The 18,161-nt window shown below is 48.7% G+C and overlaps 1 protein-coding gene across 1 annotated transcript in view; it reads right to left on the minus strand.

The window, feature by feature from the left end:
• SLCO2A1 (solute carrier organic anion transporter family member 2A1) overlaps positions 1-11,804 on the minus strand; it is an 89,680-nt gene extending 77,876 nt beyond the window's left edge. The window contains exon 1 of the mRNA XM_012451193.2: positions 11,565-11,804. Within this exon, the coding sequence (XP_012306616.1) occupies positions 11,565-11,660 (96 nt within the window). The 5' untranslated portion in view covers positions 11,661-11,804. The remainder of the gene's footprint in view (positions 1-11,564) is intronic.
• Between the last annotated feature and the right edge of the window lie 6,357 nt (positions 11,805-18,161).

The raw sequence follows: 18,161 nt of genomic DNA on the forward strand, positions 1-18,161 counted from the left end.
AGAGAGAGAGAAGGGGAGGAAAGAGAAAGAGGGAGGGAGAGAGAGGAGAGAGAAAGGGAGAGAGAGAGAGGGAGAGAGAGAGAAGAAAGAGGGGAACTGCTAAATACTTTAAAAGCATCAGATCTCCTGAGAACTCAGTCACTGTCACAAAAACAGCATGGGGAAACTGCCTCCACGATCCAATCAGTCTCTACCAGGTCCCTCCCTGGACATGTGGGGATTACAATTCAAGGTGAGGTTTGGGTGGAGACACAGAGTCAAAGCATGTCAGATGGGAATTCTAAATATTCGTGATTTTAAGGCAACCAAGGTGGGCTTGACTAATGCCCAACCCCAATCCTTATAAATTTTACACATTTACAAATTAATTTTTTTCTTTTTTTTTTAGTTTTGAGACAGAGTCTCACTCTGCTGTTGCCCAGACTGGAGTGCAGTGGTGCTATCTTGGCTCACTGAAATCTCTACTTCCCGGGTCCAAGTGATTCTCCTGCTTCAGGCTCCCGAGTTGCTGGGACTACAGGCGTGTGCCACCACGCCTGGCTAGTTTTTGTATTTTTAGTAGAGACAGGTTTTCACCATATTGGCCAGGCTGTTCTCAAACTCCTGACGTTGTGATCCACCTGCCTCAGCCTCCCAAAGTGCTGGGATTACAGGGGTGAGCCGCTGCGCCCGGACTACACATTAAATTTACACATGGATTGAGTTGGCCCATGATGTCCAGGACTCTGAGGACTGAAGAAGAAGGAGGCTTGAGCTGCTGTGAGGAAGATTTCAGCTATGTGGAAGGCAGCGTCCTGATATTAAGGGCAATTTGAAAATGAAATTGGCAACCACAGCCCTGTGAGTTCACTTTCCAAGTCAGGGACAAGTTCCAGAGGTGGAGTAGCTGACATATACAAGGCTGGTTCTTTGTTAACTTGGACCTGCCGGTCTGGGATGGCTGGAGTATGTGGGATGCAGCCCTCGAGCACAGGCTGGGACCCGTAAGACCTGTTCCCACAAGCACTGGGCCAGATGCCCTGTGTGAGGGGTCTCTGTTAGCCCTCTGGCAACAAAGCCAGGGAATGTTGACCCCAGTGAGCCCCTTCTCGACTTCCTCTGGAGAGATGTCCATTTAGAGGCTGGAGGGTGGAGTCAATGACCTGTCCAGGAAACTCCATGAATGCTCACAAAGTTGGGGAGAAGTAAGAACTGGGGTGTGAGAACAGAGGAAGGCAGGGTGAGAAGGAGGCGTGTGAGAGATAACGTGGGCACAGACCTGGGGTTTGATGAGGGCATCACAAACTTTCAAGGCCCAGTTCAGGGGGCATCATGGGAGGGTGTCTGCTGGTTCTATGGGCCCTGGGCCATATTCCAGCCACTGCCACAAAGCCTGAGGCACTCACAGGAGTGCTGACCAGGCTCCTGGCAGTGACCAGAACCAGCAAGGAAACCTTTGTGATCTGGGACATCAGGAAACCTTTGTGATCAGGGGCCACATATGTCCCAGCAATGCCCACCTTCAGAGCCTAGTTTGGCTTTCAGAGGAGGGTGGCCCTAACTACCTGGTTTTCTATTTCAACCCTGCTGAGCAGTCCGCAGTTAGAGGGGCTTCTGGGAGAGGGGAGACAGTGTTCTACTGGAAACAGTGAAGCAAGTGACCAGGAAGGAGTGGGTTCTGGTAGCTTCACTCTGGGGAACACACATGGAAGGGCAGGTAGAGGTTTCAGCTCCACACAGGAGAAACCTGATAAATGCCTGGGGTGCTGCAACTTTCTGGGTCTGCCTTGTGCTACAGTGAGCTCCCCACAGAGCTCTGCAAGCAGAGGCAAGGACATCAAGAGAATTCCTGCGTCTCCGAGCAGATGAGCTTTCTCATCACTGTCTGTCTAGTCTGAAATTCAATAATTCCATAAGCCAGGAAGCATCATCTTTCAACAGCTCAGCGTTATCATCATTTATAGAGATTCATAAAATAAGATGTTTAAAAACACTACAAAATCCATGGCCAATAATGAAGGCGGGAAGCTAGGTGGGAGGACTTCTGCACAGAAACAAGAGAGGGAAATGAGCTCCACCGTTGTGCAAAAGCCCAGCAGCAACTGGTATCCTGGCTCTCACTTGCCTGCTCACTCAAAGCCCCCATTTATTCTCCCCACAGATCCCTGAGGTTCATTTCCATTCTTGAACACCATCCCTGACTTTCCTCGGCACCTCCCCTGCACCACAGTCAGAAAGTGCAAGTTTGTTCTTGTAAAATGTCACAGCAAGGGAGGCAAGAAGGTGACCAACTCATTCCAATTTCCCCACAACTTTCCCAGTTTCAAAACTGAAAGTCTGGTGTCCTAATCACCTCAGTCCTGGGCAAATGAAGACAATTGGTCACCTTGGGAGGCAGGGAACTTACAGGCAATTTTTTTCTTGGAAACTTGGGAGACTTTTAGGGAGCCAGGTATAAACACCAACACCTAGTAAAGAGCCTCACCCAGTAGATACTCAATAAATGCTTACAGTAGACACTCGATAGATGCTCACTGAACGAGTGAGGTTCTGGCTTCATATCAGGCTCAGCTCCCAGACACATACCCCAAATGTACTGTGAATCAAAGGTACAGCAGGAAGTTTTCAAAGGGGCCTATGGCACAAGCGAAGAATAACTTATAAAACAGTCTGAGAAGGAGATCAGTTTCATTCCATTCTGCAGTCTCTTTGGCAGCCAAACGAGCAGCAGGAGTATGAGTCTGGAAGCTGCTTTCTCCCCACCCTTTCCACTGCTGCCCCTTTGCCCCAGGCCCACAGGGCCTCACTGTGCTCCCTAGCTGGCTCCTGTCTGGTGGTGTCCCATGGGGCCTGGCCCAGGAATTTCCTGATGTCCACACCTCATACACCTGTCCCACTTAAATTATCTAGGTACCGTTCCCTCTGCACCTGACAAGCTGGCTGGGTGAGCCAACCAAATAAACTAGTTCCAATGTGAGGTCTGCCTGTGTTGCATTTCCCAAACTCAATTCACTGCACTTGGGAGTTCATACCTGGAAGACCCGAGTTAGACACACACACCTTCCTAGAGCATCAATGTTACTCCAAGATTTGGAGAGAAATATGACATATTATTTGGAAACACATAGATTGTGGAGGACAATATATCATTCATTTGATTTTGAGATAAAATATAAAAGTATATCAAAGAAATGTAATACTCAGGAATCAGGCCACATCCCCAGGCATCTCTCCCCACCCCCCCTTGTCCTAACCCTACTTGGAAACCTTTTCATTCCCTTCTAGAACTCAGGGCCTCTTGGTGGGGCATTTTGACAAAGAGTAGCTCAAGGTAGCCCTCTCTGATGGCACAGGCATTTTAACTGAGGCTGTCTGTGCTCTAGGCCAGCGTTTCTCAAGGGTGTTGGATGGAGTGGTTTTCAGAACATAAACAGTATGACTGATGTTTGGGTGAACAAAATGAAATTTGTCATCAGGACTCTCAGGTTCCTACAGGATTCTGGTAGCTCGCCACATTTTTTAAGCTAAGGGGCAGCCCTGGTGGGGGGTGGGAGGCAGTACCAAATGCTGAGCAGACTGAGTGTTTCAAAGGTCACAAGTCCTGGGGTTACTGCTCTGACTGTGCTTTTAGGCTGTGCCTGGCTGGGCCTCCTGTGTAGCCCTATAAGCCTCCATAGCTTTTCCCTTCAACACATCAGGGCAAAGAGGCTAGAAAGGCAGGCTCAGGACGAGGGCTGCTGGCTGCAGAGTATCATCCCATCCTTCAACCCCTCCTTGCAGTCTCAGACTTTCTTCTTCAGTTTCATCTCCACCCCGGGGCAAATTTAATCCATCCCAAACAGTAAGACACACCCAGGGAATCAAGGTCATCTCAACTGAAAGGGCTGGGGATTGATCAAATACAATCTGGGTGCTTTTGCCAGGTTTCATAACAGGTCTCCTAGAAGAGTCCAGACCTAAACTGGCCCTGCTCCTAGTCTCATCTCAGTCAGCAACTTAACATCATGAGATAAAAATCTGAGAGTCTGAAAGGACCTCAGAGATCACTGAGCTCAGGCCCAAATGCTGGTGGGCAAGAGAATCCAGAGCTAAGAGGCATTTTGTGGTCATGGGAAGGAGAGGAGTGAGATGACCAGGTGGGAATCCCTGCCTTGCCAGTTATTGGATATGCGGCCTTTGATAAGCCTTGGTTTCCCCAGTTGTGACATGGAGATGCTGATACCTGTCTTGCAGGGCTGTCATTAAGATTAGAAAAAGTCAGGAATATAGACTTAAAAATCAAGTTCAAGGGAAAAAACATACCAGTCAGCTAAAGCCAGAAGAAAAGCTGGAGCACGTAAATACGTAAGATCCCACTCACTTACCAAAAGCAAGCTTTAAACCTGTTCTTAAATCTTCCTAAAAGCCAAAGTAGAAGGGAAACTGAACAGGTTATAAAATTTGGTATCCATAAGATAAACACACACCATTGCCTGATAAAACCAAGCTTTTGTCCAACTTCAGGACTTGCTCTACATTACTAACGATAGCCAAGATACAGAATCAACTTCAGTGTCCATCAGTGGATGAATAGGTAAGGAAAATGTGGCATGTATACACATGGAATATTATTCATCCTTTAAAAAGGTGGAAATCCTGTCAGTTGCTACAACACGGATGAATCTAGGGGACATTACGCTAAGTGAAATAAGCCAGGCACAGAAAGACAAATACGTCATGATCTCACTTAAATACAGAATCTAATAAAGTTGAACTCATAGAAGTAAAGAGTAGAATGATGGTTACCAGAGGCAGGGGTGGGAGGGAAGGAGGAAATGGGGAGTGGTTGATCCAAGGTACAAAGTTTCAGACAGATGGGAGGAATAGATTTTGAGATCTGTTGCATAGCAGAGTGACTACAGTCAACAATAATGCATTATATACTTCAAAATAACAAAAAGAGTAAATTTCCAATGTCTCACCATAAAAAATGATAGATAAGCAAGGTCTCAATACATTAATTAGCTTGATTTAATCATGCCACATTGCACATGTAGATTAAAACATCACATCGTACCCCATAATGTATACAATTATGCCAATCAAAAAACTTGTCAATCAAAAATAATAATTTTTTAAAGAAAATAAAGATGGATGGGCTCATCAAATAAAAATAAAGACTTGCTCTCGCTTCAGTAATTAAGACAGGCTGGTACATAGATCAATGAAACAAAATAGAAAACCCAGAATAGATCCACACGAGTACAGCCAACTGATTTTTTGACAAAGGTGCAACGGCAATTCAATAAGGGATAGTCTTTTAAAAAAAAATGGCGGAAACAACTTGACAGCCATAGGCAAAAAAAAAAAAAAAAAAAAAAAAAGGAAGAACCTTAACCTAAACCTTACACCCTTCAAAAATTAACTCAAAATGGAAAATAAGTTTAAATGTAAATGAGAAAACTTTTAGAATGAAATATAAAAGAAATCATTCAGTAACTAAGGTTTGGTGAAGAGTTCTTATGACACCAAAAGCAGGATCCAGAAAATTGAAAATTGATAAATTAAAATTCATCAAAATTAAACATTTTCTCTGTAAAATACCTTGTTAAGAGGATGAAAAAGAAGCTATAGTCTAGAAGAAAATCTTTTCAGACTGCATACCCAACAAAGGACTTGTATCTAACACATATAAAGAACTCTCAAAATTCAACAGTTAAAAAAATATATTACAGTTAGAAGACAGGTAAAATATAAGAAAAAACATTTCAGCTGGGTGACTAGTTCACATCTGTAATCCCAGGACTTTGGGAGGCTAAGCCTGGCAGGTCACCTGAGGTCGAGAGTTCGAGACCTCAGGTGACCAGTCTGACTAACATGGAGAAAACTCTGTCTCTACTAAAAACACAAAATTAGCCGGGTGTCGTTGCGGGCTCTTGTAATCCCAGCTATTCAGGAGGCTGAAGCAGGAGAATCGCTTGAACCTGGGAGGTGGAGAATGCAGTGAGCCAAGATGGCAACATCGCACTCCAGCCTGGGGGAAACAAGAACCAAACTCTCTCAAAAAAAAAATATTGTTTTCAATGAAAGGAAATACAAATGGTAAATAAGCACATGAAAAGATGTTCAATATTACTAGCCATTAGGGAAATGCAAAACAAGACCACGATGAGGTGTTGCTATTCACATCTATTAGATTAGCTAAAATAAAAATGTGTGACAATACCAAATACTGATGAGGTGTCACAGCAGCTGGGTCTCTCACATATTGCTGGTGAAAATGTAAACTGGTAGGATCACTCCAAAAAACAGTTCAGCAGTTTCTAAAAATATCTCATCATGCAACTAACATATGACCCAGCAAACACACTCAAGCATTTACACTAGAGAGATGAGAATGTCCACACAAAAACCTTTACACAATTGTTTACAACAGATTTATCTGTGACAGCCCCCAAGTGGAAACAACACAAGTGTCCTTCGATAAGTGAACGTTTAAACAAACAATTATGGCACATTCATACCATGGAATACTACCCAGCAATAAAAAGGAGCAAACCATTGACACACAAAACAACTTGGAAGGATCTCAAGGACATAATGCTGAATTGAAAAAAGCCAATCTCAAAAGGTCACAGATTGTATGACTCCATTTATATAACATTCTCAATGATAAAATTATACAGGTGGAGGATAGATTAGTGGTTGTCAGGGGTTAAAGATGGTAGTCACGGAAGGGAGGGGATGTGACTATAAATAGGTCAGCACGGGAGAAATCCTCATGGTAATGCAATGGCACAGAACTACACACACACCTGATAGCAATGTCAGTCTTCTGCTTTTGCTATTATATTGTAATTATATAAGAGGCAACCACTGGCAGAAACTGGGTGATGGCTACGCAGGACCTCTAAGTACTATTTTTCCTATGAACTGTTATAAAAGAAAAAAAATTTTTTTTTAAAAATTGAAATCAATCATTTTGTCTGGCACTAGGAACCCAGCTGACTTTATGGTAGCTTGCGAGGCCCCAGGTTCCGCAGTGACAACCATCTGTGTTGATCCTGTGGGACACAGGCAGGTGCAGATTCACACAGCTGTGTCTTCATGTCCTTCCTCAACAGAAACAGAATGGGATGGTCAAGCACATGTTAGTGAACTTAACTTCAGAACAGGGGCCAAACTAGCCCAGTCCTGCACAAGCTTCCTGATAGGCTCATTTGCCCCAGGATGGCAGCTTCTCAGTTCCACCATCACTGGCTCTCAGGCTCTGGCACATAAATGGAGCTCTCTGCAGGCCAGCACTGCCACAGGCAGAAAGGGGATTGAAGTGAGTGCTGGGGCCAGTTAAAGACATGGGACCAGATAAAACTAAATGGGGGTGGAGAACAGGGAGAATGAAGATGGGCGAGGCCAAGGGACCCCCTCCGTTCCTCTGCATACATCCTGGCCTATTACACAAGCAAGACAAAAGAAGACGAAGTGCCTATCTCAACATTCCAACATCACTTCTGGAGCTCTCAGAATGGAAAAAACAGGTAGTCACTGTCACAACAAAAAACAACGATCAGAAAGAGGTGAAATGAGCTATGTATACTGCAAAACATACAACACTCTTCCATTTGTTCTGTGTGAGTACCACCAGAAGATAAACCGAAAGCTAAGGAGAGCTTTGAGCAGCATCCAAGAAGAGGTCTGAGGGACCCGTGGCCCACATGACCCTACCTGTTCCCATTGTTCTTTCTTCCCTTCTCCCTACAAGCAGGGGAAGCAGGCCTATCAGGAGGCAGATGCCTGGGGACAGAACAACGCTGTCCTCAATGTTAGAGAAACATCACCCCTGGGGAGGAGTGGGCATATCTTAGCTCACTGGGTGGGAGAAGGAATTCTTTGGCTCAGGGGATTCTCTTGAGAGTGTTTTCCTGAGCATGAATCTGGTTGCTGGGATAGAGCACTTTGCTCTGGAAACTGATTAGTTAAGCAAGCCCACGATGCCGCCCCATCGCTGAGGGTCAGAAGCCTAAGGAAGTGATGGACACAGGCCAACACAAAGTAATTCTTTTCCATTTTTTGGTCCTCCTTGGCCAGAAGTCTGGAGGGCCACAGAAGCCAAGCTGTGAGGTTCGCCTTTCCCTTCTTCCCACTATTCTCCTGCCCTGTCTCCACTGGGATGTTCCGTCCCTGACTGAATATACATTACTTCACTACACTGGAGTTTTGGGTGTGTGATTTCCTGATATCTGGGAGCAGTCACCAACCACTTCTATAAGATAACCTCAGTTTGGTCCCAAAGGCAAGTTTTATTTTAAGGAGAAACAGCTTCCTGAGGCTGCCAGGATAAGTCAGATGCAAAATCTGCCTCTCACCCCCACCCTCAGAATCACCGAATGAACCTGTTTTTAATTTAGCATTCTGGACACCGAATGCTGAACAGTGATTGTGCAGCAGATTTCTGCTTCTTAAGATTCCTCTAAGCCAGAGGCAACAGAGACTCTAGATTAAATCTGGTTTACTACTGCAGGAGGAGGCACATAAAATCCTCCCGAGAGCTGCCACACTCTGGAGATGAGAGTTATGAAGAAGGAAAGGATATGAGCCCATTAGCCATTGGGAGCATCCATCCTGCAGCCACTGCCGCTCCCCCTGGTCACAGCTGGGATGTCTCCAGGGCCCAGAGAAACCACTGGCCATTAGGAGCAAACACATCCCTGCTAAAACAGTGTTAAGCAGCATAGTGTTGATGGTGAGGGCCGGCTCGAACACGGGTTCGGGCTTTTGACTCTGAAAGTGTCACATACCTGGTTCCTCTATACTCCACCCCCTGTTGGTTATGTGACCAACTTCACAAATCCTTGTTTTCCTTGTTATTAATGAGGACAATAATAGTATCCACCTGATAGGGTTGTAATGAGGATTAAATATGGATAAAATATTTCCATGGTTCCTGGTACACTCATACACTCAAATACTGTTAGCCACTATTACTATTATTTTAATCATCCATATTATTATTAAATGTAGTATTTCTTAACTAATAACTATGCCTCATGGAATTGGTGGAACAATAGTTCCTAAATGTTTGAACATGCACAAATCCTATTTGTTGAAGCAAGAATTGATGTCAGATGGGTACCAATCCCGAGAGCACAGCACGGTTTACAAAGCTCTCTTCCTATGCCTCGTTCCACATAATCCTCATTGAGTACCATGAGCTGGATATTGGTTAATTACCAGCTTTTTCAGGTAAGGGCCCTAAGGCCCCAGAAAGGTGAGAGATGCCTCCCTGAGTCATCCCATTAGTAGGTGGCTGGTATGGGACCTTGGATCTGAGTCTTCTGGCTTTATCCGCTTCCCCTAAACTATATGGTATGTGGATTTTTGCAGGAATGTCCAAAGTCAATTGGTTAGTCTATCCCAGCAACAAGAAACCTAGACAAATGACAGACCCTCTGGTTGAGTGTCCCCGTTCCCACCATGTCACACATGTCCCAAGATATGTGCACCCCACCCCTGACCGTGATGTGGCAGAACTCTTACAAGCCCTCTCATTGGGAGGAAATCTCCCTTCAAATAGCAGAACTCCAGGTTATTGCCCAGGAGGGAAAGGTCCAAGTGACTCTAACTAATGGAATTCGAGATTCAAGATTTCCCTTAAGCTATCCAGGGATAGCTGGTAAGTGAAGTTAAGACTGATAAGTGGTTTCAGGCTAAGTGAAGTTAAGTGGAAGTCGCTCTAAACTCTGGTTTTACAATAACTATGGAATAAAGGAAGTGATGACTAACAGGATCTCATTTTTAGAGTCAAGAAAAACTCTTCACTGGTGTGAGTACTTAACTCCTTTAGGAGGCTGATTGGCCTGAGCCCAGCCCTCAGTTCGTGTGGCTAAATCATCCACACGTGAGAAATCATCTTGTTTATATAGATCTCCAAAGAAACTGCTGCCATATACACTTATTTTAGGGACCCAAGGTGTGTCTACACGGATCAGTCTCCTTGAGCCTTGCCCTCACTGTCAGGAACCTGCTCTGGAACACCATCCCTCCTGCCCTCCTTGATGAAAATGGAGATTGCCCCACCCTGGTTCTTGCAGAAGCCCCTTTCTTTAGACTATCTAATCCTAGTCCCCACCCTTTCCTCTCAATTCCTAATTTATAAATACCAAAGGTTCCAAAATTCTCTGATCAAACTTCTCCAAAATGGTGGAACCAAAACTGCACACAATGTTTCCATCCAGGTCTGGCCAAAAATGAGGAGATTATTTTAAACTATCTCAAAATTTCTGTTGCTTATTCATATCCAACTACAAAATCAATTCATTCTGTATTTATTGTGGTGCAGAAAGAGCAGAAGCAGGAGTGGAGATCCCAGTTGAGTAAGTATACGGGTGAGATCCACTCTGACCTCCAGATCCCTTTCTGTTGAACACATAGAACCAATCCACGGAGACCCCATCGTCCCTTTATGTAATCTAGCTTCCCCTTAATTGCACCACTGGAGGCTTTACCCAGTCCCATCTGATTGTATGGTTATAGGAAACAACCTCTCTGCACCATGATCCCACCCTGACCAGAAGGGGCTTTGTTGCAATCTCTGCAGTCTCCCACACTCTCACCGCAGCAGCTTTGCCCTCTCAGGAGGTATCTTCCATTGTTACTTCTGCCCAGCCAGAATGGGCAAAAGAGCCTGAGTGTGGATTGAACCATTCCAGGTCCTACTGGACCTGTGAGGGAGTGGAAAGCATTTCTGACCCCCTGGGGAAGGTGCTCTCATCCTAACAACTGTCAACATCCTATCTATCTTCTCACCCGCTCCCTATGACTTGCCTGGTTAGTGGCACCTGCTTAGACCTTACTGAACCGTGAGAGCTGTGGTCTTCCTGGGACCATTTCCAGACCAAGGAAGCCAATCCAAGAACGCGGGTTGGTTGCCAGCCTGGGGAAGCTGCCCGCTGAGAGGGAATTCTCCACTTCACCGCGAGCAGCACAGCCAGGTAGCAGAGCCCCCCGCGCTGGCAGAAGAAGAAAGCCTGGGGAAGGAGAACATTCCTTCTGACACGCACCCCAGGGCAAGGGCGCTCGGACGAGGCCCAGCCTGTCCCCCAAGGTGCCCGTGTCTCCCCACCCAGCCCCCGCACCTCCCAGCCCATCCCATTGACGAAGTAACCGCTCGCCGGAGACCGGAAAAGAGTTCCTCGAGATGATCTTTTTCGATCAGCGAGCAGGACAATTCTCTAGCTCAGAACTCTGCCTGGAGTTGCCCCAGTAAGCAGTAAGCAGGTACTTCCATTGTCCCATTACCTACTCCGATGAGGGCGTGTGAACACCACACACACACTCGCGTGCGCACATATACATGCGCAACACACACTCCCGTGCGCACATATACATGCACAACACACACTCCCGTGCACACACGCGCTCTCGCACACACACACACCGGCAGACACACGCCCAGCATGCGTGGCCCGGGGAGGAGATCGGAGCGCGGCACGGGAGGGAGCCCGGGGTCCCCGGCGCCTCCTGGCTCCAGTTGACAGACGCGGGTGCTCCGGAGAAGGTGCGCCAGACGCGCCTCCGGCCGGGACGATCCCGCGGACTCCGCTCACCTTAATGTTGCCGAAGACGGAGCGGGCACAGCGGCCGGCTCGGCTGGAAGAGGCGTCGCTGCCCTGGGGCTCGCCAAGCTTTGGTAGGAGCCCCATGGCTGCGGGCGGATGGCGGGGAGCGGAGCGGAGCGGCTTGGGGCGGCGGGCCCCGGGGCTGGGGCGCCTCGGGCTGGAGCTGCCGGGCGGGTGAGAGGCGAGCGCGGCGGCGGTGGCCGGAGGACGTTCGTGGCGCGGAGACTGAGCCAGGAGTGCGCGCCCAGAAGTTTTATAAGTGGCGGCCGCAGATGATGAAACGCGCTCTCCCTCCTCCCTCTTTTCCTCGGGTGTCAAAGGCGCTGCGAGCCCCCGCCCTGCCGCCGCCGCCGCCCCCTCAGACAGGTGTGACGCCGCAGCGACCCGCGAGGCTTGACCGCCCCGGAGAAGATCCCGCCTGCCGGGAGGCGGAGAGGGAGGGAGGGAGGTGGTGGGTCCGGGGAGGGAAGGTGACGGCTGGAGGGGGCAGGAGGCTGCAAGCGGGGAGGCTCCTGGGGACTGGCGAAGAGAGGGTGGGCGAAGCAAGGGTGGGTGACTGGATGGGATGGAGAAAGAGGTCGGCAGGGCCGGGGGGCAGGAAGGCTGGGGTAGGAGGGGGCCCAAGGTGGGCGCTGGAAGGGCCATCGGGAACCGGGGGTGGGGGTGGAGGGGAGCCCCGGCACCGCTCCCGACGCTCTTGGGGAGATTTACGGAGCCGGTCTCTGCTTGTTTGCACTCGCAGAAAACCTGGGCCCTCAGTTCCGGTGATGGCTCTGAGACTCGCTGCAGCTCTGTTTGTGTTGAGGACTGATTTATATTTAAACTGCTCTTAGCGCTGGAGAGGGGGCCGGGTAACAAGGTGAAAAGGTGGGGGCTGGGCCCGAACTCTCTGGACCTGAGCCAAGGTAAACCAGTGGCTGTCAAGTGTCAGTATGGCTGTGTCTGGCCTGGAGTGCTGTGGGGAGGGGTAAGGGGGGTGAGGGGTGTGGACAAACGGGACGCACCCCACTTACCTCTTTCTCAGTGCTGGAATGAACAGAGGGTTTATTTTTTCTCCAAGATTTTTTACCACCAGGATTCCAAGCGCGGAGAAGAGACAGTGAGGCTTCTCAAGGGAAGGATAAGAAGGTTCTTCCAAAAGCCCTGCAGTGAGGAATCCAGCTCTGGAGGCATTTTTCCAGCTCCCTCATTCCTGTAGTCCCGTGCGGAGGGAACCTCTCCAAGCTCACCCCGAATTCAGGCAAAAATGCCGTCAATTCCCAGGAAGCTTTGGCTGAGACAAAGGCAGCAGGATAGATGGACCACATGGGCTTCTTATTTCTACCCAAGACCTGATACCTTTCTGGGCCTGGTCTGGCCTGGGTCTGGGGGATATTCTCCACCTGCAACCCAAGGTCCCTGGGCACAGCAGCATTCCAAAACTGCTGAACAGTGGGTAGCCTCTAGCTGCTTCACTCAGCCACAGAGCGCAGTGCATTCAGACAGGCTTCCCACAGCGCGGCAGCAGCCCCAGCCCCAGCCCCAGGTCAGGCATGAACTCCAGGTCCCATCTGTCCACTGGGAGAACATGGAACGCAAGGACAGATACCAGCATGGAGCACTTGGTATGTGCTGGGCGTGCCAGGCCCTCTGCTGAGCACCCACATGCATGATTTCATGAAGCCCCAACATTAGCCCTACAGGTCTAGGTGCTGTTACAGTCTGGACTCCACAGAGAAGGATGCTAGAGTGGTCTGCTGAAAAAGCTGTCTGGAAGCCACACAGCTAGCACGTGATGGAGCTGGACCCTGAATTCAGCCTTGCCTGACTCCAAAGCCCAGACTGGAAGTACTGTGCCTTCTGATCGGTTGTCTGGTCCAACAGCCCCATTTTGCAAGTTGAACCGAACAGGGACCAGAAAACCCCCAGGCCAAGGTCACAGACACCTTAGGGCTACCATGGCTGGAGCTTCTTTCTCAAACTCCGAGGCCAAACTATGATCCTCTGGTAGAACCCCTGTGAGGATCAGCCTCTCCAGCCCTCACCTAGTCCTGTTCCATTAACCTGGCCCTCTGCCTCCCATCAGTGCCAGCATCATCTCCAAAGGAAAAGCCTATTCAGAAATGCTCACAGATGCTTATCTTCCTTCATTGACCTTTACTGGGTGGAGTTCAGCTAAATGTAATGGAGAGCCAATCAAAATGACTTAAATGAGATTTATTGGTCTCTCATAATAAGAAGGCTGCTAGTAGGTAGTCCAGGGGTCAGGACCCAGGCCTTTCAAGATTCCTTAGCCTGTGGTTCCCATCCCCTATGTGGGTCACATAGCTACCCCCTGCAAAGGGTGCTAAGAAGTATAGTTAACACTACTGCTGTCCTCTGAACACAACTGGGATTTTATTAGGGAAAAGGGCAAAAATAATATTGTGTTTTACATTTTCAACACCTACAAATGAAGTAACCCATTTCCTTTCAAGAGCACCCCCAGACTTTCCATCCTTAAATTTCAGCATGTATTTCCTAGCTCTGAAAAAATACCAAAAAAAAAAAAAAAAAATAGCTGGACATGGTGGTTCATGCCTCTAATCCCAGCACTTTGGGAGGCCAAGGTGGGTGGATCACTTGAGGTCAGAAGTTCGAGACCAGCCTGGCCATGGTGAAACCCTGTCTCTACTAAAAATAAAAAATTAGCCAGGCGTGGTAGCACGCGTCTGAGTCCCAGTTACTTGGGAGGCTGAGGCAGGAGAATCACTTGAACCTGGGAGGCAGAGGCTGCAGTGAGCCAAGATCATGTCACTGCACTCCAGCCTGGACAACAGAATGAGACTCTGTCTCAAAAAAAAAAAAGCAAAACCACAAGAACATCTCCTAGTCTCAAAGACTCTATGCTGTCAGGGTGGGAAACAAGAATAGAAAGCATGGCTGTGATGTAGAAAGAAAGCTACTGTGCACAGCTGCTATGGGAGCATGAACATGGGGCCCTAATTCACCTTGGACAGCAGGAAGACTTCCTGGAGGAGGTGACTGTCAAGCTGAGCCTTAAGAATTTGTAGGATTGAGAGGAATAGGGTAAAGAGGGTAAACCTACTTCACGGTTCCAGGCTGGTTAGTTTCATTCTGGCTGGAGCTCAAGGCCAAGCACAGTGGGTATGTGTGAAGCAAAGAGGCTGGGACTTTAGGCTCTCTCCCCCGCACAATGGGGGAGCTGTTAAAGCCTTCTGAACAAGGGTAACCTGGGGTAATTTGCATTTTGCATAGACCTCTCTGGCAGCCAGAGTGGAACTGGGCAGTCTGTGGAAGGAATCCCAGGAGCTATGATAAAGGCCTGCATGGCAGCAGTGGGATGGTGGTAGGAAGGAGAGAAAAGCTCAAAAAATGTCAAAGGGAGGTGGCACCCACATGTCAGTGTGGAGAGATGTTAGCGATGACTCCCAGGATCTGACTTGGGTAACTAGCATTGGTGATGCCCACTCCTGACAGAGGGGCCCAGAAGGAGCAGCCACTACTGAAGGAAGCCAGTGAGTCTCCTGGTCACATTTTGAATTCAAATTTCCCAGACTACACCGAAGTAAAGCTGTTCAGGAGGCAGATGGCTATATGGGTCCAGCACTCAGGGTGGACACTGGGTTAGAGATACAGGCTTGGAAATTCCACGTGGAGGTGGTGGTTAAGCCTCAAGAAGAGATGAGTCTCCTGGGGAGACTGCTGATGAGAAGTAGGTCCAGGATGGGCCACAGCAAGATCAGGGGTGGCACAAGGGATGGAGCCAGAGTGGAGGAAAGTAAACCACAGGAGGAGGTGTTGATAGAGCTGAGGGTGCTCTTTCTTTCTTTCTTTTTTTTGAGACGAAGTCTTGCTCTGTCACCAGACTGGAGTGCAGTGGCACGATCTCAGATCACTCCAACTTCCATCTCCTGGGTTCAAGCAATTCCCCTGCCTCAGCCTCCTGAGTAGCTGGGACTACAGGTGTGTGCCACCACGCCCAGCTAATTTTCATGTTTTGGTAGAGACAGGGTTTTACCATAGTCAGCATGGTCTCGATCTCCTGACCTCATGATCCGCCTGCCTCGGCCTCTCAAAGTGCTGGGATTACAGGCGTGAGCCACTGCATCCTGCCGACACTGAGAGTACTCTTTCTAAAGGGAGGAGGGCAGGAAGATGGCCAGGCTGCTGAGGAGGCGAGAGAAGGCCTGAGGAGTGGCCACCAGGCTGGCAATGCTGACATTGAGGAACTTGGCAAGAGTGACTGCAGTGGGTGATGTGGGCAGGAGGAACTGGAAAGGAGAAAGTACAAGTAGAAACCATCAACAACTTTCTCAAGGTTGCGGAGGGAAGGAGAAAGACAGGGAGCAGCTGAGCAGCTCTGCGCTCTCCTCTCTGCCTGAATTGGCTCCAGCTGTCTTGGGCCTCCAGCTGGGGCAGTTGCAAATTCATTCCTACCTCTGGGCTTTTGCTCATGCTGTTTCGCTGCCTGCACTTCCGGCCTCGCAATGCTTGACTTCTACTCTTCAAGGAGTAGCTCATGTTGTTATTGCCTGTTCTGGCCCCATAACAACAGCAGACTCCTGTCTTGCTGAGGTACATCCCGGAACGCACAGACCTGGTAGTCAGACAAAGTTGCTGACTACCTTTGATACCTTGCTTAACCCATTGGATCTGCGGTGCCTTCTCTTCATGATGAGCTGTTATGAAGTACATATGAGATGATGCATGGAGTTCCTGGAGCGGGGTAAGGTCTCAGTGCTGGGAAGCTGCCGTTCCTGTGGGGGCTGGTGGTATTGATGTTAGTAAACTGCACTCTAGGTCTCTTCCTCCAACTCAGCTGTGAGCTCTTCGAGGGCAAAGGTTTTGTGTCAATTCTCTTTATATCCCCCATTTGACCTAACATATTCCGTTGCTCAAAAATGTTTATTAAGTGCTATTAAGCAGAAATGAATTCTAAAATGGCCCTCGTGACTAGAAAAGGCCTCGTTGCTCCTAGACCTCCATGCCATTGTTCTCTCTGCCCGAACCCCACTCCTTCTGCCCCCTGGGGGCCTCTGGTTGTCTCTGGGTCTCAGCCTTGTCTCTTCTCACTGGTGGCTGGCCATGAACTTGGTGAGCCACACTGCCTACTCCTGTAGCAGCTGATGAAGCTTCCTTGACAATTTAGATACGCAAGTGTGATCATGGATTAACTCTCGACAGTGACTGCCTCTCCTGCGTCAGAGGGCATGTTTGCAGCAAGTGCTCCACTGCTTTGTCACTGTCACTGGTGGGGCAGTCTGTTTCTCTGCAAGCCATTCTGACCACTATTGTAATTTTTATTAACAGTGACAACAGTCTGTGCCTGGTGCCTGGTTCTAGTACAAGTTTGATTCTTCTTCTTTTTTTTTTTTTTTTTGAGACAGAGTCTTGCTCTGTTGCCCAGGCTGGAGTGCAGTCTCTGCTCACTGCAACCTCCGCCTCCTGGGTTCAAGTATTTTTCCTGCTTCAGCTTCCTGAGTAGCTGGGATTACAAGTGGCTGCCACCATACCCAGCTAATTTTTTTGTATTTTTAGTAGAGATGGGGTTTCACCATGTTGGCCAGGCTGGTCTCAAACTCCTGACCTCAAGTGATCCACCCACCTCGACCTCCCAAAGTGCTGGGATTGTAGGTGTGACCCACCACACCCAGCCAAGGTTGATTCTTTCAATCCTCAAAACCACCCAGTGAGGGAGGTTATTTTCATTTGTTCCATTTTACATGAATTTCAGCAAATATTTCCTAGCACTGAGGAAATACAAAAATAAAAAATAAGCCATGAGAATATTTCCTGACCTCAAAAACTCTACAGTCTCAGGGTGGGAAACAAGAAAAGGAAGGGTGGCTATAATGTAGGAAGAAAGCCGTTGTGCACAGCTGCTATGGGAGCATGGAAGAGGGGCCCTAATTCACCTTGGGCAGCAGGAAGACTTCCTGGAGGAGGTGACTGTCAAGCTGGGTCCTAAGAACTAGTAGGTCTGAGAAGATTAGAAACTGAGGCACAGAGAAGTAAAATAACTTGGTCAGGCCACATGTGTAGTAAGTGACAGAGCCAGGAGTAAAACCCAGGCAGCCCAGGTACAGAATCTAAGCTGCTGGGAAACGCTTGCTCAAAGGGACTGAGCCACAGCATGTGGGCAGACCAGGTCCAGCGCCCACCCGCAGCACAACCCTTCAGGGTCAGAAGCCCATGTTAGTACCTCACCCATCCCTGACCCTCAGAAAGCCCTCCTTTTCTCTTCCCTGTGATGCTGCCTTAGCAACCCAGGCGACACCCAGCCTGGTGAGTTCTTCCTACATGAAGGCGTGAGCGCAGGCTGGGGCCACTGGTGGGCCCTCACTAGATCCAGCCCCAAGAACCTCTTTTCTGCTCCTGCTGACTGCACATTCCATTCCTCCAGCATGGCTTTCCACGGCACCTACTGTGTCCCATTCTACCTCCCACCCTCTCATCTCACTCAGGACCTGAGGCAGACTTTGCCCTCCTGCCCCCTGCCTGAGAAAACACAGTGTGGCAAGGGAGGGGCACCACAGCACCAGAGTGTCCTCCTGGGACGCCAGCTGCTCTGCATTTCCCCTGGAGTCCACCCCTCTGGGCACA

This window comes from Aotus nancymaae, unplaced genomic scaffold (assembly GCF_030222135.1).
Source record: "Aotus nancymaae isolate 86718 unplaced genomic scaffold, 86718_ANA_hifiasm-v0.15.2.pri h1tg000019l, whole genome shotgun sequence".
NCBI lineage: Eukaryota > Metazoa > Chordata > Mammalia > Primates > Aotidae > Aotus > Aotus nancymaae.